The 27,733-nt window shown below is 37.2% G+C and overlaps 1 protein-coding gene across 8 annotated transcripts in view; it reads right to left on the minus strand.

The window, feature by feature from the left end:
• Positions 1 to 6,988: 6,988 nt before the first annotated feature.
• Positions 6,989 to 27,733, minus strand: part of RBMS3 (RNA binding motif single stranded interacting protein 3) — a 1,181,733-nt gene continuing 1,160,988 nt past the window's right edge. For 4 of the 8 annotated variants that reach the window (XM_054595674.1, XM_054595672.1, XM_054595670.1 and 1 more), the window contains 3 exons: positions 23,773 to 23,853; positions 21,031 to 21,158; positions 6,989 to 12,751 (listed from right to left, as the gene is read on the minus strand). In XM_054595674.1, coding sequence (XP_054451649.1) covers positions 12,745 to 12,751; positions 21,031 to 21,158; positions 23,773 to 23,853 — 216 coding nt within the window. In that variant the 3' untranslated portion in view covers positions 6,989 to 12,744. Of the gene's footprint in view, positions 12,752 to 21,026; positions 21,159 to 23,772; positions 23,854 to 27,733 lie in introns of those variants that run through there. The other 4 variants (XM_054595677.1, XM_054595676.1, XM_054595671.1 and 1 more) reach the window with 1 other exon arrangement.

Below are 27,733 nucleotides of genomic sequence, written 5' to 3' on the forward strand. Positions count from 1 at the left end.
AAACTATCTCTAAAACAGTAGATTTCACAGAGTGTTTTCTTGTTTCTTGTAAGACTTAGCCCCCTGTTCATTACTCCACCAAGAAAGTTCCCTGGCGACTTAGAGAGTAGGGGTTGGCCTGATGGGGAAGGAAGGGCTGGAAAGCTGCAGGTGGGACGCCCAAGGGCCTGTGGGAAGGTGAACCGTGCTGAGGCCCAGGGCTGACTTCCTTCTGGCTCACCTGCTGGTGGCGTCAGTCCAGCCCAGGCCAGGGGGCTCTGGCAGCGATGGGCTCGCTGTCATGCAAAGCGTGGAACTCCGCCCTAGATGAAATGATGCGTTCAGCCTGACTCTTTCCTACTCCTATGCTGTTTTGAAGTAACGGAAACTGGGTTTCTGTTACAAATAAACTTTTTGTTGTTGTAAAAAAAATAATAATAATAATTTCCAGTCCTTAATCTGTAGGGAAAGAGCAAAACACCAACTGGTGCCTTCGAGCATTGGTGGGGGCGCTTTTCGATCAGAGAAAAGGGACAGAGAGGCCGGAACCCCGCAAGACAATCAATGCCGCATGAAGGAGGAGGGGTAGGACCCCCGGGGAAAGCTACAGGCCTGTGACCCAGGCTCAGGCTTGATCAAAACCTCTGAAAGCGCCTCTTGTAAAACATTTTAAGCACATGGCACATTTTAATAGAAGTGGCCGGGTGTTCACCAAAGCAGTAGTTTTATGTTAGATCTCCCAAAGGCTGTGAGTACTTCTTCTTGGACCATGGTGGTAAAAGAATGTTGTGTGTAGTAGCCCCCTCCTGACTCAAAGTGCTATATATACTGCAAAGCACACACCTGGGAAATACCGTAAAGGGACCTGGTTGATCTCCACCTGGCATGAAAAATTCAGAGGCACGAAGGAAGAAAAGAGGTGAGAGCAAAATCTCCACTGTAAAGAAAGCCCCAAGCAATTTAACGTTACAATCAGAAGCTAAAGAAGTGACCGCCTTCCGTTGGTGGGCATGGGCTTAATATACTCCATATGCTGCGCTTCTGTGTGAACAATGGCGTATTGGCAATTTCTGGCTCTGGCTGGTCTCCCAGTGAAGTGGGACATCGACTACCTCATGTCACCCAGTGTCTCAATAAGCAGACAGTGAATGATGTGCTACCAAACCTTCAAGGAAGCCTTGAAACAAGCCTTTCCTGGAGACTTCGCTATTGCTTTAAGAACGTGCCTTGACTCTCTCAAGACATTTCATTTAGGACTTTTGCTGTGTGTCTGTTTTTTTCCTTAAAGGATGTTAAACATCGAATGGAGCTGTTACAAAAATATGTGTGCATGCAATCTCTGAAACTGAAGCTTTTAAAAATTTGGATAATACAGCCTTATGTTTAGAACAACACATATTTTGAGGTTTCAAACACAAGCAAAATTGTCCTGTCTTCATGTATGTAACACTGACATTCTCACAAAAGCCAAGCCAACCTGCATTTATATAAAGCAAGAATCAGGAAAATCATTCTAGATTGTTGGAGTTTAAAGTAATTGATGGGGGGGGGGGGCTGGTTACAAAATGACAAAAAGGAGCATGAGAGGGCAGTGTCTTTGGGGGCTTGGTATTGCTTCCTGGTTACTCCTGTGTATTCAGTTTGTTAATTTCATTGTGTTGATCATTTATAAGATATGCATGTTTCTTTATGATATTATATTTTAGCAAAAAAAAACAAAAACAAAAACAAATGTGAATCAAGTCAACGCTGAGACAATAGCCTGGGAGGGAGGTGGGACCCATGGCTGTGGACAGACAAGCAGAGCTAGATATGTTTTTTAAAACCATTGTCTTCTGCTCCTTAGACTTTTTCAGGTACTTTAAGGCTGGATCTCATTCACATTTTCTAATAGCAATCACCTGTCTTGGAACTGTTTGTGTTTCATGCAACCTGTGCATTAGCATGACTATTTTGATCCCCTCTACCTTTTGGGATAAACATACCTTATGGACTGGAGGTCTACAGAAGATCCTTCCCTCAGTTCTCCAGGGGAGATTACAGATCTTTCATGCAATAGCCATCCCTGATTGTTAAGGCCTGGCCCCCTCTCTCAGTAGCTGCCTTTAGATTACATGACTCCATGTTGGAGGCTGCAGGAAGGCAGAGGGTGTCTGTTAATTGGGTGATGTTAAAGGATTATCATCTGAAACTGTGGAGGCATTTAGCTCAACCAGCTGCTCAGTTTCTGTGTGTTCTTGCTCCTGTGGCCTGGGAGCAAATCGATGTAAGTTGTAAGGTTGGCATTTGTGTCCTCCAGGATCTGGGCAATGTTGCAAACTAGCTGACGATTAACCTCAGCTCTGCTATTATCTTCGTGCCGCCTTCCATCATCTCTGATATTCAGCTTACCCTTAATTAGCAGGCGTTACTTTCATAAGAATATCTTGTGCTTTAAAGAAGAAATTCAGAACTGAAAAATTAAAGTTATGTATTGCTTTTGGTTACCTTTACAATTACCAGAGGATTTACATGTGATATACTCATTGCCCATTTTATCTTGATAATAACTCTGAGAAACAAAAGGTTTGCATTCTGACAAATAAAGAAGCTAGAACTTACAGAGAGAGAGAGAGAGAGAGAGAGAGAGAGAGAGTTTTGTGGATAGTATACCTAAAGTGAGACTTCTAGATCTCTTCAATGCCTGTTCAGTGCTTTTTCCAATATTTTGTGATCAAGAATAAAGTGATAATGGTGAAATGTCAGATAATAGAAAAGTTATTTTGGACAAGAAATGCTTCTCTTCAAGTTGCATCAGTGGATCCAGCACTACATAAGAGGAAAATTTTTGGCTGTATCAAGCTGGTCCTAAGCTTGCACCATGAAAACATAGCTGAGTCAAGTAACTTTTTGAAGCACCAGTTCCCTCATGTTTAAAATGTGGCCAGCCCTTTCCTTGCATGGTTCTTAAAAGATCAGAGGTAATAAGTAATGACTGTTACTCGAGTTATGACAAGAATAGCTTATTTCTCCTTACTGTCAAAGAGTTGAATGTTCCAGGTGATTTGAGAAAAGGGTAACTGTGAAATGTCTCCTAAGAAAAAGGGAATGGCGAGGAGCCTGGAAGATCTTCCTTATGCGTGGATGAGAAGAGAGGGATGCACTTAGACCAGGCAGCTTTCCCATTTACTCTGCATCCAGCCAAGAAAGGATTAAACATACTGCTCACAAAGGTCCTCGGTCTTATTTCACGCTACGGTGTTGTCATATCCCCTGCCTGCTAGAATAGACATTCTAGTAAACGGGAACCATGCCTACCTTATCTTTGTAGCATTACAGTATTTATGGAGTGCCCATGTGCTAGATGCTGTTAAATGAATGAGTCAATGAAAAGTTATGCCTATCTGTTTGGTAGATAGGTTCTTTCCTTCCAGAACAAATCACAGAGATGATTGAAACAGCAAGTTATTTCTGGGTTGGAAAATGTGAATTGTGTTGGGTTTGTGACTAAGGTGATTAGAATGACGTCCAGTGCCCTCTTCTACAGAGGTCGCATAATCTTAGGCCAAGTGAGACGAAGTTTTGAAAAAAGATTGAAAAAGAAAATGTCTTCCACGTGGCCATTTCCCAAAGTCATTATGGAAGATGAAACCTTAGAACCCAGGGGTTGAGATTTTGGATATAGTTTTAAAAGCACATTCTAGCCCTTCCTAGATGTAGGTCTCTGGGTAAATTGTCCAACTTTCCAAATCTCCTCTGGACAATGGGGACAGTAGCAGTCCCTACTGAGAGCACTCTTGTGAGAGTTGCATGAACTCAGGTATGTGGGTCATGTGGCACACTGCCTGGCACACAATGAAGGCTCAGGTAATGGTGGCTCTTGCTCTTACAGCAATACCTCACCATGCCCGTTTTGTTTGGGAATACAGAATCTAGATTTGGGTTTGGAATCCACTGGAGATTAATGCAGCAGCGCCACCTGGTGACCACTTTGTCACAGTAGTAACCTGCAATTTAAGGGCAGAAGAAACTGGGAGAGAAGATGCACCCTGTGTTTCTGACGATTTCAATGAAAAGACAGCCTTTTGATATATGAGAGCCTTTTTCATTCATATTGTAAGTGACACTCCTATGCAGGATATTTAGAAATAATTAAATCCTCTGAGATTGTTTCCGCTATGCTACTTTTCACTTTACTAACTTTAGAGAGCAGCTAAAAGAGTCATCATTGTCAGCATCCCTTTAAAAAAGTATTATTGAATGCAAACTTTATTGAAACTATTAAGAGTTGACAAAACACTGAGTTATTTGGGGAGAAAAGTTTAAAACATTAAAAAAAACATAGATATGAGGTCAAGAAATCATGGTTATTTTTCTTACAATGGAGGAGGCCGTGTCTCTTCATTCTCTAGTCTTCTCTTATCTTTATATCTTGAAACAAAGAATTTTTTACCAAAAGCCTAGGGATGCATTTGAGAAATTTCCCAAATACCCTGCAATAATTTTTTGTATATGAATATTGGTGGTAGTATTATCATCTTCTTAGAAGTCTATGATTCCTGAAAAATAAATGAACAACATAAAGAAACTGTAAAAAATTCTGATGGAATGTGGGTAAGATTAAATTCAAGCTCTTTATTCCAGTCTTATTGCTTATACTCTCCAGTAATTCCACTCCTCTTACTTTCACTTTCAGCATTCTCTCCTACCCAGAAGTCCAAGGTGAACAGATACTCACATAAGGAAAAGGGACATACAGAACACACTCTTACAACCTAGACACTGGTTGGTTAGCTCCACATCCTCTTAGACACTTACATTCTAAAGCATGAAGATGTTATATGGACAATTACCTTGATGCACTTATAGTCTCCAAGTACACTATTCTTCAAGTTGCACTCAAGGTCATGTAACAGAAGGCTTCCCAGGCAAAATAAATACAAGGTAGCGCAAAAGTAGGATTATAGTTGTGATTATGTGAAACACAGAGTGTTCTTTATTCTTTATTATTATTCATTAATTACTGTGTTATTTTCCATATGAACAGTAAACCTGTTTTTGCCCCATATGGTATGCTGAGAACACAGGGATTTATTAAATCAATTTAAAGCCCACAACATGAAGCAACGGCAGATGCATAGGGTTAGGTTAGCTCATTTAAGTAGGATGCAAGAGAATTGAAAGGACCACATTAGTCTAATGTTCTGCAGTGTTCATATCTCCTGCTTCTCCCTCTGCCTCATCATCCTTTCCTATGGATGGTGTGTTGCAAGGACCAGAGATCTGGTTTGAGCAAGGCAGGCAACAGAGGGAAAGGCCAATGAAACGTGCTTGTTCCCTCTGAAAGATGGAAAGGCAAGTAGCTGAAATTCACCAGTTACCCTGATGAGCTGCTCTGAATTACAAAGGGTGACCTAATTAAGACCTCAAAAACATGGGTGCCTCACATTTCTCATGTATATGTAGTGTATTATGACTACATGTTGCTTTTTGTATATTTAGTGTATCATAAATATATAGTTTTCTTGGTCTTTCTAATTCTTCACACTCACATGCTCTAATTATTTCATCTTTCTTAAAGGTTACTCACTTTGTTGTGTTTAACACATAATAATTTTATTCTTCTCATTTGTTTTCCTGCTTTCTAGAGTAGAATTAAATATTCTTAAACAACACAGAAAATGTATATTATAGCACAGAATAGTTTGTTCCTTGAATATGAGCTCCAGATTCATTTGGATTATTCTGGGCTAGAGAAATAGTTTCTGATTATTTGTTTACCATAGATAACCATCTGTAGCTTGAGAAATGGAACACTTCTGGTTTTGGTTGACCTGGAATTTAATCTTTGCAGGGATAAAAGCCACAGGAGTCGAGTAAAACGTTTTCAGTGTTACATATAACTCCGTATCTCCTGGCCTTCACACAAGATGCATCAAGTAGCTGGTACACGTTAGGCATATTTGGAAGGAGGGGATGGATTACCACCAAATCCCTAAGCCTAGGAAGTGGGAAGAGTGTACGAGGTCCTAGTAAGATCAAAATAGTCTGTTCGCTCTAAAAGTGATTTTTCTCATGCCTCCTTGCATGTATAGAATGCTCTCTCACCTCTCACTTTTTGTTTCCACAGATGGTTCTTTCTTTGGGGAATTCTGTAGGAAGCCAGCAGAATATGTAATTTAATACGTATAGACATTGAACCGCCTGCCACCAGCCCCTTCCCCAACCCATCTCTGGAAGAGTGAAGAAGAACACAATGGCCCTACTTGGTTGATTTTATTTTCATTTTTTATTGAAAGCTTCATCAAAGAAAACAGAAGTTTAAACCTAACATCCACTGATCTACAGAAAGCCCAAGGAATGGGGGAAATGGTAGCTAGTTTGACTGTGATACAGATGGAAATATTAAAAATAAAACCAGAAACACCATAGAATCACAGAACTTTCCATGACAGTCAGAGACAGCAGTACAAAAAGCTCTTAAATTAAGTTCAAAATTAAATGATACTTCAGAAGTTCCATGAAGTCAAATATGGCCTGAAACAAGGGTTTTTAAAAAAAGCTGTGTCCTATTTTCTTTTAGAAACTGAGTATTTCATAGCCAATACACGTTTACCTATGTATTTTTTAAATTAAGATTCCAATTAATTCTTCTTCTTTTTAAAGAAATGAAAGCATCGATTTCCAGAGCGGAGAAAACTTTTTCAAGTGTCTCTTTGAAATAGTATTTACAGTTCCTGAAAAGTATGAAATAACTCGTTTTTTACATATGAGGAAATAACATGGTTAGGGAGGAGGAGAGAGCATCTTTCTTAATAATCTAAGACCAGAGGGTTTAAAATAAAAAGTGTAACACTGAAGTTACACTTTGGACACTATTTAAATTTGAAATGATTTTTAAAATAAATCCAGTGGAGTGTTAAGGTCATTCAGCCTTAATACAGTGATTCAAAGTCAAAAAACCCCAAACAATGCTTTTTTTTTTTTTTTTTTTCTGGTGAAAGATTTAAGATAAGGATAGGAGTGTGTATTTAACCAAGAGCTGCTATTATATTCTCGTAACTTAATTTTTGAGTTGATCTTTTCTACTGGTTCAAATTTCAAAAGTGAACAAAACCAAAACAACTTTCTTTTGAAGGGAGCCAAATTCTTTGCTACCTTTTTATTCCTTTATATTCTGCAAGAATACAGCCAACTCTCAATTTTTTATGGTGGATGGGAAAAGGACATCATGGGTAATAAAAAAATCAATGGGATATAATGCTCTGACATTAATTTTTACAAATGAATTTGAACTCCTTCAACCAGCCAATACTTAAAAAGAAGCAAAATAGACTGATTCGTATTTTACTTCCAATTGTTTCTTTTACTACCCTCTGGGGGACATGTTAATAAAAGGAAATAGAGCCCCAAGTCTTAATAGTTGAAAAGAAAAGACAAAAGAAATCCACAGAGTAGATAATTAGCCCTTCAAAAATTGAGAGTGATTGTGTTTCTGCAAGGTTCAGTCATAGGGCGGTTACTAACTGGAGAGAACAAAATGGAAGAAGGCTGTGACTGGTTCGCTGAGGGGTTCTTCCTGCAGGCTCCAAGCGTGGCCTCCCCGCTGCTTCAGCCTTACCGCTTCCTGAGTGTAAGAAGCATTTCTTGAAATATGATTTTTCTTCCCAGAAATACAAAGAAATGAATATAAAGAAGCTATTGTCCTCCTGTGTCTGAGAGTGTGTGAGTGTGTGTGTGTGGCAGTGAGCATATATATTGGGTTATAAAAACAAAGATATAAGATATCAACAGGCGGGGTAAGCTCCCTGCCCTACATCCTAAAAGATTTGGCAGAGTTGGGGGCGGGGGCACTGAGGGATCTTCCATTTATTTAACTTTTGTACTTTCCTGAATGAACTACGTAATCCACAAAGGGCAGCTATGCCCAAGGGCACTTGGATAAAAAGACTAATTATATATTTTAAAATATTTGTTAAAAATTGTTAAATTTAAGTTAGATTCCTCTGTCTTCCAATGCCACAGTGGATGTCATTTGTTAAAGGAATTGATTCATTAATGAAATCCCATTATCATTCTGCCACAGGAAGGGGATAGTGTACAAAATCAATGAGCCTGCTCCAATTACATCAGTCCCTTAGATTGGAGTGAGAGGCTGTCAGTCCCAGCGAGCTCAGAATGTCGAAGCGTGCCAGCCACAATAACAGGGAAACCAAATCTCATCCTCTACTCCCTACTGTGCACAAGATAATATAGATCAAGGGCTCCATGACAGGTTTTAACTTTATTTTGACGTGATCCTCAGATGTGCTGAATGTTGTTATTCACATACATAAATATTATCCTTTCACTTGATTTTATATCATATGAAAACTTTTATCACTGCAACCTGCTTAACAATTTCTCTCTGCTTATCAGCTCATCTGTAATGGTTTGTGTGCTCAAATTAAGCATGAAGCTGAATCGTCAAATGTATTTTTAGTCTCCTACTAATAATATAATCTGTCTAGACAGTACATTGAAACTTCTCAATCATGAAGAAGACTGCAAAGGTCCTATTTAAATCAAATCTCACTTTTCCTTAATGGAGATTTTAGGCCACTGTAAAAGATATATAGGTATGTAATTGGCATCCCAATTATTCAAATAAAGTGTTTAAAAAAAAAAACAACTAAGTACCTTTTTTTTTGGTCATCCATGAATTGAAAATAATTTTAAAGCAGTTTTGCAAGGGGTCGCTGTATTCTGCAGACACACTGAACTTCCTTTTCCATCCAGTCACCTGCTGCTCTCAGCCTTTCAACTCTGAGATGAGTTGCTTTTAACACCATGTATTTTTTCATTAGAAAAGGGTGAAGGTGAGTCCTAGATGCTGTCAAATGTGGCAGAGCCGTTAAGGTCACAGGAAGAATTGATTCAAGTGAAGCATGGAGACAACACCTGAACAATTGAAATCTACCAAGGAAACAAACTAGCCCTGACCAAAATGGAATCAGCTAGAGTTTTTTCTTTCTTTCTTTTTTTTTTTTAGAATATTATGTCAGTTGAAATATTCAAGACATGCCAACGTCCAAGGACAAAAAGTCACCAGCCCCTGCTAGTATTACATTTAGCTCACTTAGGGTCCATAACATCTCCAGGAGACAGGGCCATGCATTGAGGAGTCCCCAGTTACCCGGCATACTTTGCCACCCCTGACAATACCTTATCATTATATAAAAACTACCACACCCCTCCACTGACCATGTTACTAGGGTTTGTATGAGACCGTGTTTATCTCATTTGGATTCTGGCTTTAGTTGGTTTCCTAATGTTTAAGTAAAGTCTTGGCTATTGAAGTTGAAAGGAAAAATTGAACATTTGAGTAAATGCTTAAAAACCTGGTGAACCAGAATACTTAAACAAAATGAGTAGTACAAACCTCAATAGGATTAAAATAACCAAAATAGGATTCTGATGTCTGTATCTATTGAAACACTTATTTTGGTATGTTTTATTTTTAATACAATAAAATGCTGCTTACCTGTTGATGCTTTCCACCCCGCCCCCCCAAGACATGACTCTTAAAAACAATTATTAGGGAAGATGACAGATGCAAATTTGAACATGTGCCATTTTTCCCTTCTTTTTTTTTTTTTTTTGATTTGAAATAAGATATTCTATAGAATGGCATGATGTAAAAAATCCAAACACAAAACACACATGGATACATAAAATGACAGGTAATTTCCTTTTGCCTGAAGTGGCTTAAAAAAATTGAGATCATTGAAATTCCATAGTTGAAAAAAATGTTTCTGAATGTATAAATAAAGCAGTAGTTTTGAATAGAAACAGGAAGTTACCTAGGCACATTCATCAGCCACATGGTAGCTACCTCTTAGCCTCATTGTTGATTGTATAAATGAGACTTTCTTTGTATCACATTAATTTTTTTTTTACAGAAACAAAAGAAAGCATGTTGGTTTCATATTCAAATGAATTATGCCCAGGATAATCCTTATTTATACAAAGAGTTCAGAGAGTGGGAAAAAAAAAAGAAACAGAAAATACGGTTTCCATACATGTTTGCTTCACCCCCTGAAACTTGGGGGCCCACTTCTCAGATAAAACTTAAGTGCCACCCTTAGAATACAAGAGAGGCTGAAGGATGGAACAGAAAAAAGTAGAAACCTAGGATTCTCGCTAAACCATGGGAAACCATAAGGATGGGTGTGACCAGTTCATATGTCTCTGTAGCATGTTACATTTTCTTGGATATATTTCTCACCTCTAATTTGACCACAAAGATATGGAGTCTCTCTCAAGATTTGAATTTCTAATACATGATGTTGCAAATAAGAGAACCAGGTCCATTTCAACACTAGGCTTTTGTTTGTATGTCATAAATAGTGAAATATTGACACTTTCATATGAGTCAAACTCATTACCCATGTTGATCTAATGGGAATATGATTTATCTTTTAAATTTTTAAAAAGTCTTTAAAAGCCTACTCTGCTTTCTTTTACAGTGCACTTAGTGCATTTCCCTCTTCTTTCTGGCCTAAGACAGGTTCCTATGACAGTTTGTGAAAAGAACTTCACTTATTTGATTCTAATGATTCATTCAGAAAGCAATTCTAGGGCATAATTCGGTTAACAATGTTTCATTGTCTTTAGTTTCAGGTGAAACTGTACACGTTGAATATGGATTTCATGAACCAAATATGGAGAGATGTTTGTTACATTAATTTAACTCATTTTGGATAAAATTTTGCATCACTCTCAATGCAAATATACCTCCTTTGGCTTTCATGATTGATCAAACCCAATTGTTTTGGTTCTTATTAATATAAATCATATAATTTATTGATTGTCAACTAGCATTTCAAAAGCTTACCTAAATCCCACTAATAGAATCCTCAATCTTATTGGTCCTACTTGCCTCAGAGAGTTAAACCGAAATAAAAAAGGTCTATTTTGTCTTTCTTCTGACAACACCAGGATATGAAAATACAATGAAAAAAGGCAAAAAGAAGATATCCCTTCCCCCCTTTGGAATCAAGGTGACTATTCATGTGCATTATGACAAAGACTAAGGTGCAAAGACAAAATTAAGAGGTGTTGGAATTGAGAAGGAAGACTATTGTTACAAATACAATGAGACCTTTTCAGGAGACCACTCACCATTTAACACAATATCACTAAGCTTTTTTTTAAACAAGTGACCCTTCAGACCAGGTTCAGGAAGTGTCTTTAGTTCAAAATTCACAAAAAGAAATTTCAACCTGTTAAAGAGTGTCTTAGCTTATTGGTGGCCATCAATACAGGTTTCACTATTCAAGAGAGCTAGCAAAGAACTGGAAAAGCTCGTGGACTTTAAAGCCATTTGGCTCTATCAGTTGGCATCCAGAGCTCTTCATGCTGAAACTGCTGAGCACAGCAGGTGCAAGCTTCTACTGTCCACAAATATACAAAAAAAAAAAAAAAAAATTTTTTTTTTTTTTTTTGCAGTATGTAAAATACCAGTGGAAGGTAGTTTAAACAAACAACAAAGTAAGAACTGGTCCGGCCATGTAGGTCAAATAAAATTTTTAAAAGAAAAACAACCTCTATCTTCTGGACTGCAATAGGGCGCCACTTCATCTTTGGTATAAAATAGGCCATCCATAGGCTGAATTTTGATCACAACTAGGAAAGACTACAGAAATTGTCAACAATTTCTCTATCTATTGCTTTTTTTGTTTTTTTGTTTGTTTTGTTTTGTTTTGCACTTTTGACCATAAGCTCCTATCTACTTAAGTTTTTTTTTAAATGCTTTTAAGCTAGGTTTTGCAATGTGACAAGCAAAGCTGACTAAAAACTTTGTAAAGCTCATAAAAAAGACTGCAGATAAAAAGCACTAATGCTTTTGCTAGCAATCACGCTTTGTAAATTAAAAAATTCTGCATTCTGCCCCCCAAAACACGCATTATTTCTAATGCAGTTGTTTTTAAACCAACCTTAATAACTTTACCATAAAATGTTTTAGCCTTCCAAATGGTTCAACACTTAAGACAAAGTTCATGAAAAGTCCCAGCATTTTTCCAATTCTTGCAGTTGCCATGGTTTCTTTTATCAACAAATTTTCTTCAAATGAAGAAAAACATTTTCTTTTAAACTGTACAGTTTTTTTTCACCCTAAAAACTCATAGTCTTAAGCTTCTGTACCAGTTAAAGCCGGCACAATATTTCAATTCTTTCTTGATTTTTTTAACAAGACGTTGACAGCTTGCCTCGAGAGCCTTTGACGTCCTTAAAATTAAGGCAATTAAGATTCAAGATAAACCTTACCTAAATATTTCTAAGGAAAAAAATTAAAAAACAACCCACATTTAAACAAGAAGGAAAAAAAATGAAAGAGTAGCTTAATTACGAGGAAGACAATTTGTTTCCATTTCTGCTTGTCCACTTCTTGACATCAGATTTTCTGTTAAAAAAAAAATCTATCTACACCTTCAGGTCAATTCTGAATTCAAATGTTCTTCCAGATAAAATGTCAACCTTCCATGTTTTGTTCTGTTGTTTTCGTTTTTCCTCTTCTGGGATTTTTTTACTTTAATTAAAAAAAATGATGGCAAAAAATAAACTGTCAGACCACATGAAGGACCCATTTGCACAGCACACAAAATGCGTGTTTTCATTGGGTAAAGTACAAAATTAAAAAAAAAAGCATTCCATTGACGCCTGTGCAAACTGGAAGCCAACTTCTTGTTCAATGAAGTTTCTTCATTCAAGGCAAAGTTTCAGACGGACATTCTTCAGTCTTGTTTATGGTCTGTGAAAACAATTGAACAAGAGTGGTTAATACATCTAAGCAACTTTGAAATCTCCTTCTGTGTTCTTTTCCAGTGAGGTTTCTTTAAAAGATACTAAGCTCTTTAAAAATAACAGTCATCAATGAAGTTGTAAAGAATACTGGGCTGATTAAAGTGTCAAATTCTGCCACTTTCACACAAATATATACTTGAGCCAGAAGTTGTGTTCACATCAAATATCAAGGCTTACAGGTCAAGAATATCTCTCAATTCTAAAGTAAAAAATATTACAAATATAACCAGATAACAAATACTCCCTTTGTGAATGGAACCTATTTTTTGTTGCCTGGCTTATGCTCTGGCTCTCCCCAGAAATGATTTGAGTAATTCTATCCCTTCATAACTCCCATGAGAGTCATCATTCACTTAGCAAATGTGTGAGTCCCTACTACATACCCAAGATAAAGCAATGGATTGTATGTTACTACAACACTCACTAAGTATGACCCAGGTAATTAAGTAAGGCAGTAAGTAAGATAGCAATACAATTCTGTTCATTTTTCCTCTTCTCCTCTTCTTCCTTGCTCATTTGTCTCATCAAAATTTCAAATCCAAAGACTATATTTTCTTTTACTTGATACTGTCCAGAAGTCTGGCAGAATGGTATGCACATAGTAAGTGTTTAACTTGGCAAATGTCACTTTTACTATAAGCCACTTCACCTAGACCAGCCCAAATAATGTCTTCTGCTGCCGCCCCAACTGTATTGTAGGGTTGAGCTTTTAGTAGGTTGATCTTTACTCTTAGATTTTCCGCCCACATATTAGAATCTTGCTAAATAATATCGAGGTGTGCTATAAAAAGAAGAATCTTTAAACTATCTGGAGGTCACATGTATGTAGGTGAAGCATCTTCACTCAGCACTCTGCAGGTTCTCCTGATGCCCAGTTGCTTAATTTAGTAGAGGAGCCTTGGGGTTGCTGGGTATGGTTGCACAGGTTGTCCCTGTTATGAGAAGCATGGCTGAGGGAGCGCAGTGGGGCTGAGTTCTAAGTTCATTGGCCAGCCTATTTACCCTGGTGCAGGGCTGCACTCAACCCAAGCAAGTGGGCCTTATTCAAGTTGACAAAATGCCCTCAAAAACGTCTTAAACCATGTGACAGTGAGCCTGGGACAACTCAGAGGGGCTGCATCTTCTAATTTGCAAAAAGCCCTCGTATGAGTCTGCGATGGTTCCTAAAATCCAGATTAACTTGGACCTAGAATCATGTAAGGAAAATGACTAGTTGGTAAATCGAATATATCCATTTTTAACTAATAGTTTAAGTCTCTAGAAATACATTTTTCTGAGTTATGCAGGAAAATGGGATTTCTTTCAAGAAGAAATGCAATTAAAATTTCCATAATAGCAGCAACAATGAGGGACATTTTATTAGTAGTAGTTATGGAAACCATGGTATATATTTGATCTCTATTCATTTGCAAAGTGTACACTTACTCCATTTATCCCTAAAAATCTACCTTTAATGGCTTTGTGTTTTTGCTTTTTTTTTTTCAATCTATTCTTTTTTCCCACTTCCATCTTCAACCCTGGTTTTATTGTATATTGAGTAGAAAAATGCAAGGAATACCATGAATCTCTGTAAGAGCTGCTCAATGAATAGTGTCTTACTCAATGGACTACAGTGACATAGAACACCCACAATGCTCAGGTATGGTGTGTGCACTGGTCTCTAAGCATCCATATTTATGAGCTAGGCTAGAGCTATTGTCAAGTTTTATAACCTTACACAAATGTTTCTAATAGCCCTCTCCCACCACTTGCTTGATCCTTCAAGTAGTCTCGTGGCTGCATGAAAACAAATGAGGAAAAATAAATGGTTGTACTTTACATTTTCATGGCTGCTAGCTGGAATTTGAAGGAAAAGTAATGTTGCTATTTATTAGAACTGAATTCACTCCTATCAATCTTCTCTGTCCCAGGTAAAGTGAAAAAGTGCAAAAGTGCACATTTAAATAATTATTACTGATTGTACTGATATCCATAAAAACAGAAGATTTCTAAAATTTCAAGGCAGTGATTCTTACAAACAAAAATGCTTTAAATTGGACAGTGAGATTATTTTAGAAATTAAAATTGGTTGCAAATTAAAAAGAGGAATTCGCGTGAACAACATAATGAGTATAAAAATTATTTGCAAACTGTAAAGCTCTCTGCAAACAAAATGGATTATTACAAGCTTAAAGGACATGTAAACACAGTAATCAAAGATATTATGTACACATCATTAATATACTTACAATGTATAGGGGATTGGTGTTCATGACAGTTCAGTCAGCCAGAGAAGACGTGAAGAATAAAAAGACCTTGTTGTACTGGGGTTGAGATAAGGGCCTTCTAAGGTCAGTGTGGATGTTGGAAGACTAGGAGTTTGAACTTAAGATCACAGTCATTTCGAACTCTCTCTTCCTCCATCCATTCTCCCACCCCACCCTTCCCACCCCCACAGAAAGGAAAGCACAGTGAATGGGTTAAGAAGCAGCAAACCTTAATCTTGGAATTCTAGATTTTTAGAGCTGGAAGAAGTCTTAGAGTTGTTTTAATAATGTAGTGCTCCCCACTGTCATTCCTGACGGATTAGCCTCATGTAACGCTGTGTGAAAAGGCGGATTTTGTGATCCAGAGTTTAGGAAAAACAGCACAACAAACTACTCATGCCATTAGGGCACCAACAAAGACAGATATCCAATACCAAACCAAAAGAAGAGATTTTCAAAAGAATGTAATCTTTTAAATGAATATCAAAAGCATCATCATGTGAACAATAAAAAGTTTTGTTAGAGTTCTTTAATAATTTAATATGTTAAAAAATAAAACTTAGAATGCTAGAGGAGGAGGGCAGGACACACTAATCTTTCAGGAAGTAAAACATTTCAAATATTTTGTCTGGCCCTCCAGGGGGTCATAGCCATTAGCATTTTAATAGCTTTGAGGAGAACTGCAATTAAGAAAGCATTTCACTTAGGTTAAAGCTGAGTTTCCCAACAATGCTTCTGACCACCCTCCCCAACCGAATCCAGGAAACGGCTGCTAATCCTTCCTCAGTACTAGAGATCTAATTTACACTCTTTGGAGAACAATCCAATCTCTTGCTTTAAAGATGAGAAAAAGGAGGCTCTTCTTGAGTGGCAACTCCTCAGTGTCAAAGAAAAACTGAAAACTGGGGCAGGAATTGGAATTTCCATGGAAATTCCAAAAAAACCACAGGTATCATTTTTTCCTTTTTTGGGTAAGAGTCCAGAGTCTCTTTTGCAGTAATAGTCTCTTTTAACAATAGAAGAGAAAAAAAAAACAAAACAAAACGCATGACTGCAACATGTGAAGACCTGATTTTTTAGCTGGGAAAGTAGAATTTGGAACATTAAAATATTTGCTGACAGAGATCCCAAATATAACCTTTGTATTCATAAGCATATCATTTATATTTTTTAAACTTTTATCCTGCAGCCTTCTGTGGTGATGTTTCTAATTTGCTTTAAAATACCTTTTGTAGAGATACTATAATGTTAAACGCATGTGTGATGATGGGTTAAACTACTTTTCATAGGCACCCTAATCAGAACTTCACAGCCCATAGGAAGTCAGACATCATTTAATGAGAAAGGCCAGAGGTCTGTACAAGCACTTCACACTATCCATATCTCAATTAACAAAATGATTGTTAGAAATGGGCTGCCTGATGAAAGAATGCAGAGGCATGACAGGTAGCACAATGATGCTGGAAATAAGCTGCCATTTGTGAAATTTGGAGCACTCAAGATAACATGGGATGTCAAAAGTATTTTTGAATTACTCACGACTGTATATGAACAGGAAAGATATAGCTCTATAGAGAAATGTATAGCTTATAACTTTAGGGATATTGCTTGTGATGACCTCAAAACAAGACTGGAAGAGCAGATTTCTGGTGGGCTTTCTAAGGATAATGGAGTACTATGTCTAGAAAATGGTACAATCCAACCCGAGTGAATTTTTCCATGTTTTTAGATTATATAAAGGAATAGAGCTGGGATTTTATCAAGTGTGTAGAAGGCAAGTGGTATAAATTGTCACGTGCCTCCTTTCTATTGAATGTTTCTTTAATAAATGTCTCTGTGGATGCTCTTGCATCCCTAAACTTTTCCCAGGGATGATTATATAATCAAAAGAACACACGTGTTTACATAACCCAAATGCTTAGCTCAATTCTCAGTGTCTTCCTTGAATGGTTCTGAAGAATCTCATGTCTTACCATGTCACAGGTCAGCTTCCCTTGGCTGAAACTGATACAAACTTGGATAGAGTCATATTAATTTCTTCCTTTTATAAAATTTCAGAAGCGATTGTCATCTACCTGTTTATTAGACTTAGGATATTGTCTTTGCTTTCATTCAATATGTTATCATTTTTGTTTCAAGTCAAAAGCTCCTTGCACTTTGTAGTGTGGTTAAAGGGAAGAAGTTGAGAATATAAATAGGACCTGTTAAAATTTTTCTCCCGGTTTAAAGAAATGTCCACAAGGAAATGCAAGTGGTTTTCACATGTCCCACATTTGAAATGTCCCATGTTTCAGGGTGCTTTCATCTCTGCCATGGTGCAGCAACAAGCATACCCTGTGGAACATCCTGTAATATACTGTCCTGCATGAGTGCAAAAGAAAATTCCTTCCCATAATTTTTACCCTTATGAGGACACGGGATGGAGGACTTCTACCCTTGATATTTATTATCTGTGGAGAGCTCTGCATTATCACCCATAAGAATCTGTGGTTCAAGGAATGTAAGCACAGTGCTACCAGTTTTAACCTTGAACACTTAAAGTTTTATGGGGTCAGATTCAGACTTCATCAAATATTTCAAGGAATAAAGCTTCTTTGAATGGACTCATTATAAGGATAATTCAATTCCTTGTCTTTCTTTGCTAATCACACCCTCCTGATTTTATCTCATCTGCCTGTTAGCGGCATCATTAACTCCACAGTATTACTTAAACTTTTAAAAATCCTATTCTCCTTTTTTTCTTACTTCATTCTAACTCCTTACCACCCAGCCCCACCATTGCACTTGCCAGCATCCTACTTTGGGACTCTGTCCCTTTTTGTCTGAGCCGTTGAAATAATAGGACTGTTTCCATTGCTCCCAAATCCACTATTTACTTCAACTGGAGGAACATGCAAAGAACAAAGAAAATGCTGTTTAAGCACCTCAGTATGGCATCTGATATAAGAAACCGGGTCCAATCTGCCTTTTTACACTATTCTGCTATTCTGCATCTACTTCTCAATGAAATACTCTTTTGAGTTTTCCCATCCTTGGATATGGGTCAAGAGGTAATTACATCTGGAACATTGCTCCTTCCTGTAAGACACAGTTTCAGTTGCCACAACCTCCACCAAAGCTAACACAACCAAGAAAAATTAAATGCATTCTTCTACGACTTACTATAGTATTTTTAAAAAGAGCCCTATTCATTTTCTTCCTTGCAGTCCACTTATCTTGGCTATGTACAGGTCTAAATCCCACACTAGACTGTAAATCCTTGAGGGGAGAGATCCTGTCTCTTAGTCCAGTACCTGGCATGAGGTACTACAAATGAACCAGGGCCTAGGTGTGGAGGTGGATGAGGAGACTCACCAGAATCCATGAGAGGCAAAGGTGCTCTCTGTGGGTCAGGCAGATCACTCACCTATCCATCACATCATGGAAAGGTAGGGATTACCCAGAGAAAAAGCATCTCATTATGGCCTGACAAGCAGGGGCAGCTAAAGCTGATTTAGTCTGGCAGGGAGAGGAGGAGGTTCTGGATAATTGCAAGAGGGGAAAACCTTTATCATGAAGGTCATCCTTGAAATACATCCCTCTATACCCAAACTCTATTGATAATAGAGCCATTGAAATATAAATAAAATTTTGTCATTTTTTCTCTTAAATCCCTCTAACGTTTTTCTAGCTCACTTAACATAAAACCAAGAATAATTACTCAACACAAAGCCAAGTATCCAAGAACCAAAGGCTCTATAAAAGCTAACCTGTTTGACTTCATCACCAATAATTCTCACCCTTGTGGCCTGTCTACCACACTTCAGCCTTAGGTTGCCACTCAAGATCTTTGAATTTGTCTAGAATGTTTTTTTCTCTAAAATTCTCTAAGAATACCCTCTAATTACCTTTCAGACCAGGCCTATAGGAGAGACCCTCCCAGTAGATACAAATCTTAGGTATCTACTAAGTCACTTTCCATCATAAGAATCTTTCTAGGGCCCTGGCTGGTGTGGCTCAGGGGACTGAGTGCTGGCCTGCGAATCAAAGGGTTGCCTCTATGATTTCCAGTCTAGGGCACAGGCCTGGGTTGGGGTCCAGCTCCCCAGTAGGGGATGCGTGAGAAGCAATCACACATTGATGTTTCTCTCCCTCTCTCCCATCCCCTCTCTAAAAATAAATAAATATATATATTTTTTAAAAGAAATATTTTAGGCAGTCTGCTTTGAAATTTTGTTTCTTTTTGATTATCTGCTGATTGATCCATTGATTCTGAGCCCACTCTTAGCGGAAGATAAACTCCAAGGTGGAGGAGGCAGCTGCCTCTTTCATTGGTCTTTCATTACCATCTAGAGTACAACCTGTCACATAGTAGGTACTCAATCAATAATCGTTTATTGTATAAATGAAAGCATAGTTATGCTTTATCCAGACATCATTAAGTTGTTAGCAAGAAGGGTTTAGGATCACTTTTCTCATTACATTTTAAAACAGCCAAGCCAATTTCACCTACTCACCAAGACTTGAAAAATGATTTTGGCAAAGATAAGTGCCTTTCATCTTCCAGCAACATCTTTCACTGTGCTTCCACATTGCCAATCTTTACTCCCTTCTCCATACAATCTGCTGAGAAGACTAAAAAGAATTCTAATATGTTTGGAACCAAGTGCCAGAGTCTACCACTTTGTTTGGTATATGTAAAAGTGATTCACACAGGCTATACGTGATTTTTTACAGTGCCTTATTTACTATGAATCTTCTCTGAAAGCTATGTGATAGTAGTGATGATGATGATAACTTATATTTGTATGGTTAAATCATGCTCTGAGCATATTTAATTCACAGAAGTGACTTTAGAAGTTAAACCACATATAGAAGACTACATTATCATGATTAATTTTTCACCAACCAACAAATCTCTAAATGTGAATTGAGGTTAAAGAGGAATGATGATCAAGAAATGGGACAACACTATGCAGACAGAAAGGCTCACTGGGAATTTTCTATTTACCAGGGCTTTGAATGTTATCCATTAAGTAGAATAGTTTGCATGACATCCATAAATGGACTAAACTTTTGTTAATTTCTTTGGTTTCTATCAAATTTTCTCCAATTTTTTTATTTTTAATTTTTTTAAATATATAATATTCATTATATCTTTACCATTATCATTTAGTCTCCTTATACTCCTTCCCCCGGCAGCAATCTGCATAATTATTTAACACAAAGCCAACTGTACTTTTCTTAAGTGATTTCAGGATTTTCAAGAGTAGTCCTAACTATGTGATTTTTGCTTTGCCATTTACTCCAGAATAACACCCTACTCTATGTTGCTTTATATTTTACAATATTGTTTTTCGTGAATGATTTCACTGGGCATTCAAAGGAACCCTGCACAAAGAGTGTTACTATTTTCATTTAAGAATGAGAAAATGGAGACCAAAATGCAGGTTCACTATTTAGATTCATGTGAGAACATGAGAGCTTTTCCAAAATGCATATAACTAATTTTTTGTAAAAATTGCTGCAATGCTCTTTTCTGCATCCAAGCCTTTTGGTAATGAACCCTAGGCTTGGCCATGTGTTGTGTGCTGGCCAAAGGGGCAGCAGCAAAATGAGTCACAAACAGAATTGAAAAATGCTGGTCATTTAGGCTCCAAACTCTGATATTCCATGTGAATAATCCTGCTGGAGGATCAAAAACATGTGGGTCAATCACTTCCAACACTCAGCCAACAGCCAACCAACACCCAAAAGCTGAGCTGCAAAAATGACCAGCAGCAAGTCTTGCTGACTGGACAACTGCTTCAGCAAGTCCAATCAACTCTCCGCCTGAGGTCAGCTCTAATTGCCAATCCACATAATCATGAAGTAAATAAATGTTTATCACTAAGTGTGAGATGGTCTGTATTGCAGCAAAAGCTAACAGGTACAACATGAGAGAGAGGGAAGTCAAGATGGTTGACCTTGAGGGAAAATTCTTAGTATACCTCGAACTTACTTAGACTGTTGGTAAGAATATGCAGATGCATGTTCATTGGATGTGTCCACTGCTATCTGTTGCTGCTGACCACTGGTGTCCTGGGATGAAGGTGCCACTGTCTGGGGAGAGGTATCAGCAACAACACCCTAAGGAGGCAAATAAGAACACAAAGTCTTATTGGCTTCAGCAAGGAGCCCTCCTTCTGATGGACAATATCCCTCTTCTACTTGGCTAGAGTAAAATTGCACTCAGCTACATGAAACCACAATAAGTACTCAAAGGGAAATCGCAGAGTATGTGTGGAGAAGGCCTGAGAAATTTACCTCAATGTGTAACCAAGAAGCCTTGCTATCAGAAGTCTTTGGAGCAGTCAAACGTTGCAAAGGTCAGAAAATCATTTGTCCATACTCAGAACTTTTAAGTCATAGTTGTATATAGTCACACTAAATAGTAATTTAGTAATAAAAAAAATCCATGCAGGAAAAAATTGTATATTTAAGCTTTTTCTTGGGACAGTGCACTGTACCAAGCCTAAGATCTGGCAAAACAATGAACTCTGACCTTAATAAAAATCTACATCAAAGTTTGAAATTCTTTTAAAAGAATACAGTTAAGGAGGTTTCCCTTCAGCCATTTGATTTGTTTTATTTTCCACAGTACGACTTGGGATTCATTTAGAAGTTTCAGAAAAAGAACCAAACGAACATCCTTAATTGTGATTTGTTCCTTCCCTCATCCTTTCTTTCTCTTTTTCCTCACATATGTCAACGAGAATGAATTTCTGAAGTTGGTCATCATTAGGAACATATGTTTGGTTCCCAGAGAGGCATAGGTGGTTTTATTTGGTAATTACTAGGCTTAAAAAGGCATCTGTCTGAATATATTCTCCTGGTTTTACTTATAGCCTTGGACACCTGCAGCGATATTGGATTTCAAAAGTTCTTGGTCAACTCCCTGTTACTAAAGATCCCCGAGTTCCTTAGAAACTGAAACGTCTCACTATATTAACTTAACATTTTTTCCTAATACTATTTGGTGTTGTGCATTTTTTCTGAACCTTCTATTAGTATTTACTCATACGGATACTGGTGAATTTTCAGTAAGTGTTTTTACATAGGAAATTAATCAGCATTTATCCTTATGAGCATAAATTCAATTCAATAGAACAGAATGTACTTCTATTTTTATTAATAAATAACTTCTTTTTAAATCCTAGATTTAACTATAATTAGACTGTTTCCAATAAACTGCTCTATCAAACGTGTCTCATTATTTTATAGTCATCAAAATGCTCAAACCCTGAAGCTAAGCATACATCTTTGGTGCAGAGATAGAGAAATGCAACTATGAGGTAGAGATTTATATTTAAGTGTTTAGATTCATGATATTCTCTTGTCCTTCATGCTTTTGATAGCTAAATATGGCAAACAAAATGTGTTTTAATCACATATGCTTAAAATTCTGAAAATCCTATTAAAAGCTGTTTAATACTGACACATTCTTTGGGGCTTGCAGGTCTGGGTCTGGAACACAAAAAAGATTTAAAAACTGGACTTTCGTGGATTCCTGTATTATACTGTAGTGTCCTCTTAAACATCTGTGTTTCCCAAAGCTCAGTAGCAGCAAATATTTGTCACAAACCAAATGGATAAATGGATAAAAGATGTGGTATACATATACCAGGGTGGGGCAAAAGTAAGTTTATAGTTGTCTGTATGAAAAGTAATAAATAATGAATAAATAAAAATACAAGAATAAGCTGTGTTTTGCATACTCACAACTGTAAACCTACTTTTGCCCCACGCTGTATACAATAGAGTACTACTCATCCATAAGAAAACGAAATAATGCCATTTGCGACAACATGGAAGGACTGCAAGGATAGTACGCTAAGTGAAATAAGTCAGATGAAAAAAGACAAAAAAACCATATGATTTCACTCAATTTCAAGTTTCAGAGCAGCACAAACACCACAAGTAAGGATTCCTTGCATTATGGGGACCACGGTATATGTGGCTGAGATGTATCTCTCCGACCCTCTTTCTGAATTTAAACCCAAAGTAAATAAATAAACAAACCATACCAAAACCAACTCATAGACATAGACAACAGATTGCTGGTTACCAGAAGAGAATGGGTGGGGAGGAAGGGCAAAATGGGTCAAATATATGGTGACAGAGGGAAAGTAGACTTTTGGTGGTGAGCACCATGTAATATACACAGATGTTGAAATTTAATGTTGCACACCTGAAACTTATATAACGTTATACAGCAGTGTTACTTCAATTTTTAAAAATTTCAAATTTTGATTCAGTAGGTCTGGGTGATGTCTGAGAGTTTGTAGTTTTAAACAAGCTCCTCAGTGATAACCTATGACACTGGTCCAGGAACCACTCTTTGAGTAACAGGGCACTAGAGAGCTAGCTCATTCGAATAGTTGCAAACTTCTTTGCCCTCACTATTTACGGGTATTTGTGCTTAACATTTGATGGGGTAGAGATCTGGTCTCTGATCTTTTCTCTAAATATGCAATGACACTTCCCACATACCTTTTTAGCAAATTAACTTATTTTATGTGTGAAAGAAAACCTAGGCATGTCCAAGTAGAGGCACATATTTTTATATACTGAGATGGCAATTTCAAGTTTCAGAGCAGCACAAACACCACATGTAAGGATTCCTTGCATTATGGGGACCTCGGTATATGTGGCTGAGATGTATCTCTCCGACCCTCTTTCTGAAATGCAGAGACAGACTTACTTCAATAGAAACAGCTGTCGGAGGCACAGGCGTGTACTGGGGAATGTAGGTCCCTTGCATAGGAGCAGCAGCAGTCATATACTAGAGGAAATCAAAGAAAAATGCAGGTGAACTTGGGATTGCAATCAATGAGAAAAGATGGCATCACATGAGATACATGACCCATGGCCAGTGCATGATTCAAGTTAAACTTTATTTTGACCACAAATAATGCAGTTCCTATCAGCATAGAATTCCCTCTTCTTACTGATTCAGTACTAATGGCAGCGCACTTTCAGCATCAGTACACATTAATTCACCCCCATTTGCTCACTTTATCTTTGTAAACAGTCTATATTAGGTCTCAAATATTTCTCTTTTACATCTAAAATATAAACTCCATGAGGGCAGGGATACTGTCCTTGCTTTCTCTCCATTTTATTGCTGGCATCTATCACACAGCAGGCTCTCAACAAATTATTTGTTGAATGAATGAATCACATTGTTAGCAATAATTTCTCACCTAAATAAAAATAGTAGAGGAATAATGCAAGAAATATTTATGTAACAATGTTCAGAGTTGACAAACGTCATCATTTTGTCATTTTTCACATCACGATTTTATATAGTAAAAAACTACTGTTGCGGAGCATGATGAAACCTCCTTTGTTCCCCTCCCCATACCAGTCTCTCATCACTGTTAGGATTTCCTTTTCAACTCCTTGAATTCTCCAAATTTTCTTCAGCCAAATCAACAATGAAACATTCAAATCATGTTTTCACTTTTAGCATTTAGTAACATATGTATTAGGGATAACATGTATTTTTGCAGAAAAATTACATGTCCACCTAACAGAAAGTATGACTCATATTCCTATTGCTAATATACTGTCCCCCCACAAATTCAAAGCTCTACTCTTTGAGAATGGACTTTTCTATAGATCAATTGTATTTGAGATTCTAAACTTGATGACAATAACAAAACTTTAGGATCAGAATTATTTTATTTAATGAAGACAAGATTTCTCAATTCAAGGTTAGAGAAATTATGTTTGTGAAAAATTATGAGTTTGTGAATTTTATTCTTCTACATTTGCTGAGTTCAAAAATTAAGGCCATGCATAAATATGCAAAACCTAAATTATTGTTTTATGTATTTTGGCACTTTCCATATGCAATAGGCATGATGATTCTGAATAAAGGGAAATATCTGAATGGAGACTAGCTCATCATTTGTTCAATATTTATGGAGAATTATAGCAGTAAAGTAATTCTGGAGTAAATGCATCTTCACTGTAACCTATGCACTGTCCTACTGTATTTATTTCCTAAAAATAGAGATAGCCTTCATGAAACGACTCCAAATCAAACACGCCGAACTCTTTTCTGTAATCCAGTTGTTACTAATAACAACTGAGTGCAATTCATATCTATATTAAACAGCTTTGTAATTTGGACCAAGAGTGATTATTTGAAAGGCCTGGCGATATTACTAATTTAGCTCTATAATTGAAAATTATCCGAGATTTCTCTGCCTTATCCTCTGTGATCTCATAACGTTCATCACTCTTCTATTAAAATTGTCCTGACTATTATCTCCTTGAAGGCATAAGCCAAAATTTACTTGGTCTCTCCATCATCTAACACACCAAATGCCTATTTCTCAGTAAGTTATTGTTCAATGGCTAAATAAAAGGACACGAGTAGAAAGCCTTCCACTTTCCATTGCAAGTCTTGCATGCCACTTAGCCAGTGACAATTCTGAGCTCATTATAGATATTAATTTCACCAACCCCATAATGTATTTCTATAATGTTTAAATAAATACTTTATCCAACTCATTGTCCTTAAGCAGATAATAATTATTCAGGTATCTGACTGTTCTCCATTTTTAAAATCAGTATAGAACTCTGGAGTCACATTTCAGCAATTATTATTTCACATTGCGATCCCTGTGGCAGGTGTTTGCATTACCAATGAAACAGCTTTAGAGGGCATGTTTGGTGATAATTATAGTCCCCTGACTACTTCAGACAGGTGGTTTGACTGTGTTATATAGGTTTCAAATATCCTTTGATTTAGGTTTTCCTACAAGGCGTTTTTTTATAGAACGCCAGCTCACATGAGATAAAAGCTTTCTGTGTTCTGATGCATTTGAGCAATGCTGCATAGTATCTTCTCTTCTTTGATATTGACACATAATAAAAAAACTCTTGAGAAATCATATTTTACAGAAGCCTAGTGAAAGGTCAGCATTTCTAAAACATTTTTTTGTAGCATCTAATAATTTTGCTTAGACTTAGGGCTCCAGGTAGCAGTCCCCAGCCTTTTAGGCATCAGGGGCAGGTTTTGTGGAAGACAATTTTTCCATGGATTGGGGGTGAGGTGTGGGGGCGGAAGGGGTGTATGTTTTGGGGATGATTTGAGCACATTGCATTCAGGCTCACCTCCTCCTGTGCGGCTGGGTTCCTAACAGGCGTGGACCAGTACCAGTCCATGGCCTGGAGGTTGGGGACCCCTGCTCTAAAGAACATACTTTGGAAAAGTGTTTAATTGAATCTCAAAAATCCTAGTGGATGTGTAGTAAGAGGGAATATATTTTTACCAACTATGAATTTATCTAAACACAGAGTTGATATTTTTGTGGCTCATACTCTTTGGTCATGATTTTCCAAGAGTTGTAATACACTAGTAAAAGAATAAACCATCATGGATTTGGTTATTTTCTATTCCAGAGTTAGTAACTCTAAACTTTGCAACAGGGCCTAATAGGTGAGTTTGTGTGCCCTTTGCCTAAGACGATGACGTCACTGGCATTCATCTGCAGGACAGGACTTTGATCCATCTCTGCTCCACTCTCTGCATCTCTAAGGAGGCGGTTCTGTGAACTAGATTTAGGAACACAGCTCACAGAAGAATCCACCTCAGGTTTTAGACTTCTCGTGCCAAACTAGAGTTCCTACCCAGTGTAGTTCTTGGAAAGCATGTTCTATAATTCTTAGGTAAGCTTTTTTTAATCACTCTGAGTTATTCCAAGCCTCATCTGTGTCTGGTTCAGTAAAACTGAATCAGTGAATCTTCACACCTCCCATGACATTCAGTGAAGTGTAAACATGACCTAAACTGAACTGTTATGGTGTAAATTCATACTCATCTTCTTTTTAGAGCAACATTGTGTGAGAAACTGAGACCCACATATAAAGGGAATAAACTCCAGCTCTTCCGACCCACAACTCAGCACACATTTCAGGCCACTTCATCACCTTTGAAATTAAGCAAATAAAGTCTTCAGAGCTTCCTTTTGATCATTCCCATAGAGCCTGAACAATTCTATAGAGTTATAATATAGATAGTTTTTTTAAATTAATGGGCTTTAATAACTGTAGTTCTGATTAAGAGATATAGAATAATATGCCTATGATTAACATTTTTATTTCCATTTAATTTCCATACTTTTAAAATTTTACTTTATACTCAGAATACCTGAGTTTCTTCTCAGAGGGCTACCCCATATGCTTAACTTATTTTATTACTTAACTTGCTTTTTTGCTGCTATTCCGAAGCAAAGCAGCAGAGATTTTACAGTGTAAATGAGGTCAGCTCAGTTCAGCATTTGTTGTGTGTGTATCTTTTAATGAAAAAGAAACTACTGTCAGGTTGCTTTTTTCTCTTTCTTTTGTCATGGAAAAAATAACTAATAGACAGGGCTTGAGAAGGTTGTTTGAAAATTAGTAATAGACACTTATTTCAAACAGGTCGATGCTATGGAGTTTTACACCCTGTAAGACTATTATCTCTGGATAAACTTTTGCAATAAAACTCTTCCTTAGTAGACATATATTTTCTAGGGTAAAGCCTCAGGAAGTGACAGCCTTGTAAAATTAGGAGCAAGTGCTTACAAGAAACGGTTACAGCTACGTGTAAGATCAACTCTCAGCTTTAGGTAATTGGTGACAAATAACCCTGCATGTTCTTTGCAAGC

The sequence above is a fragment of the Pteronotus mesoamericanus genome, unplaced genomic scaffold (genome assembly GCF_021234165.1).
Source record: "Pteronotus mesoamericanus isolate MK-2021 breed Mesoamerican mustached bat unplaced genomic scaffold, CSHL_Meso_final scaffold_54, whole genome shotgun sequence".
NCBI lineage: Eukaryota > Metazoa > Chordata > Mammalia > Chiroptera > Mormoopidae > Pteronotus > Pteronotus mesoamericanus.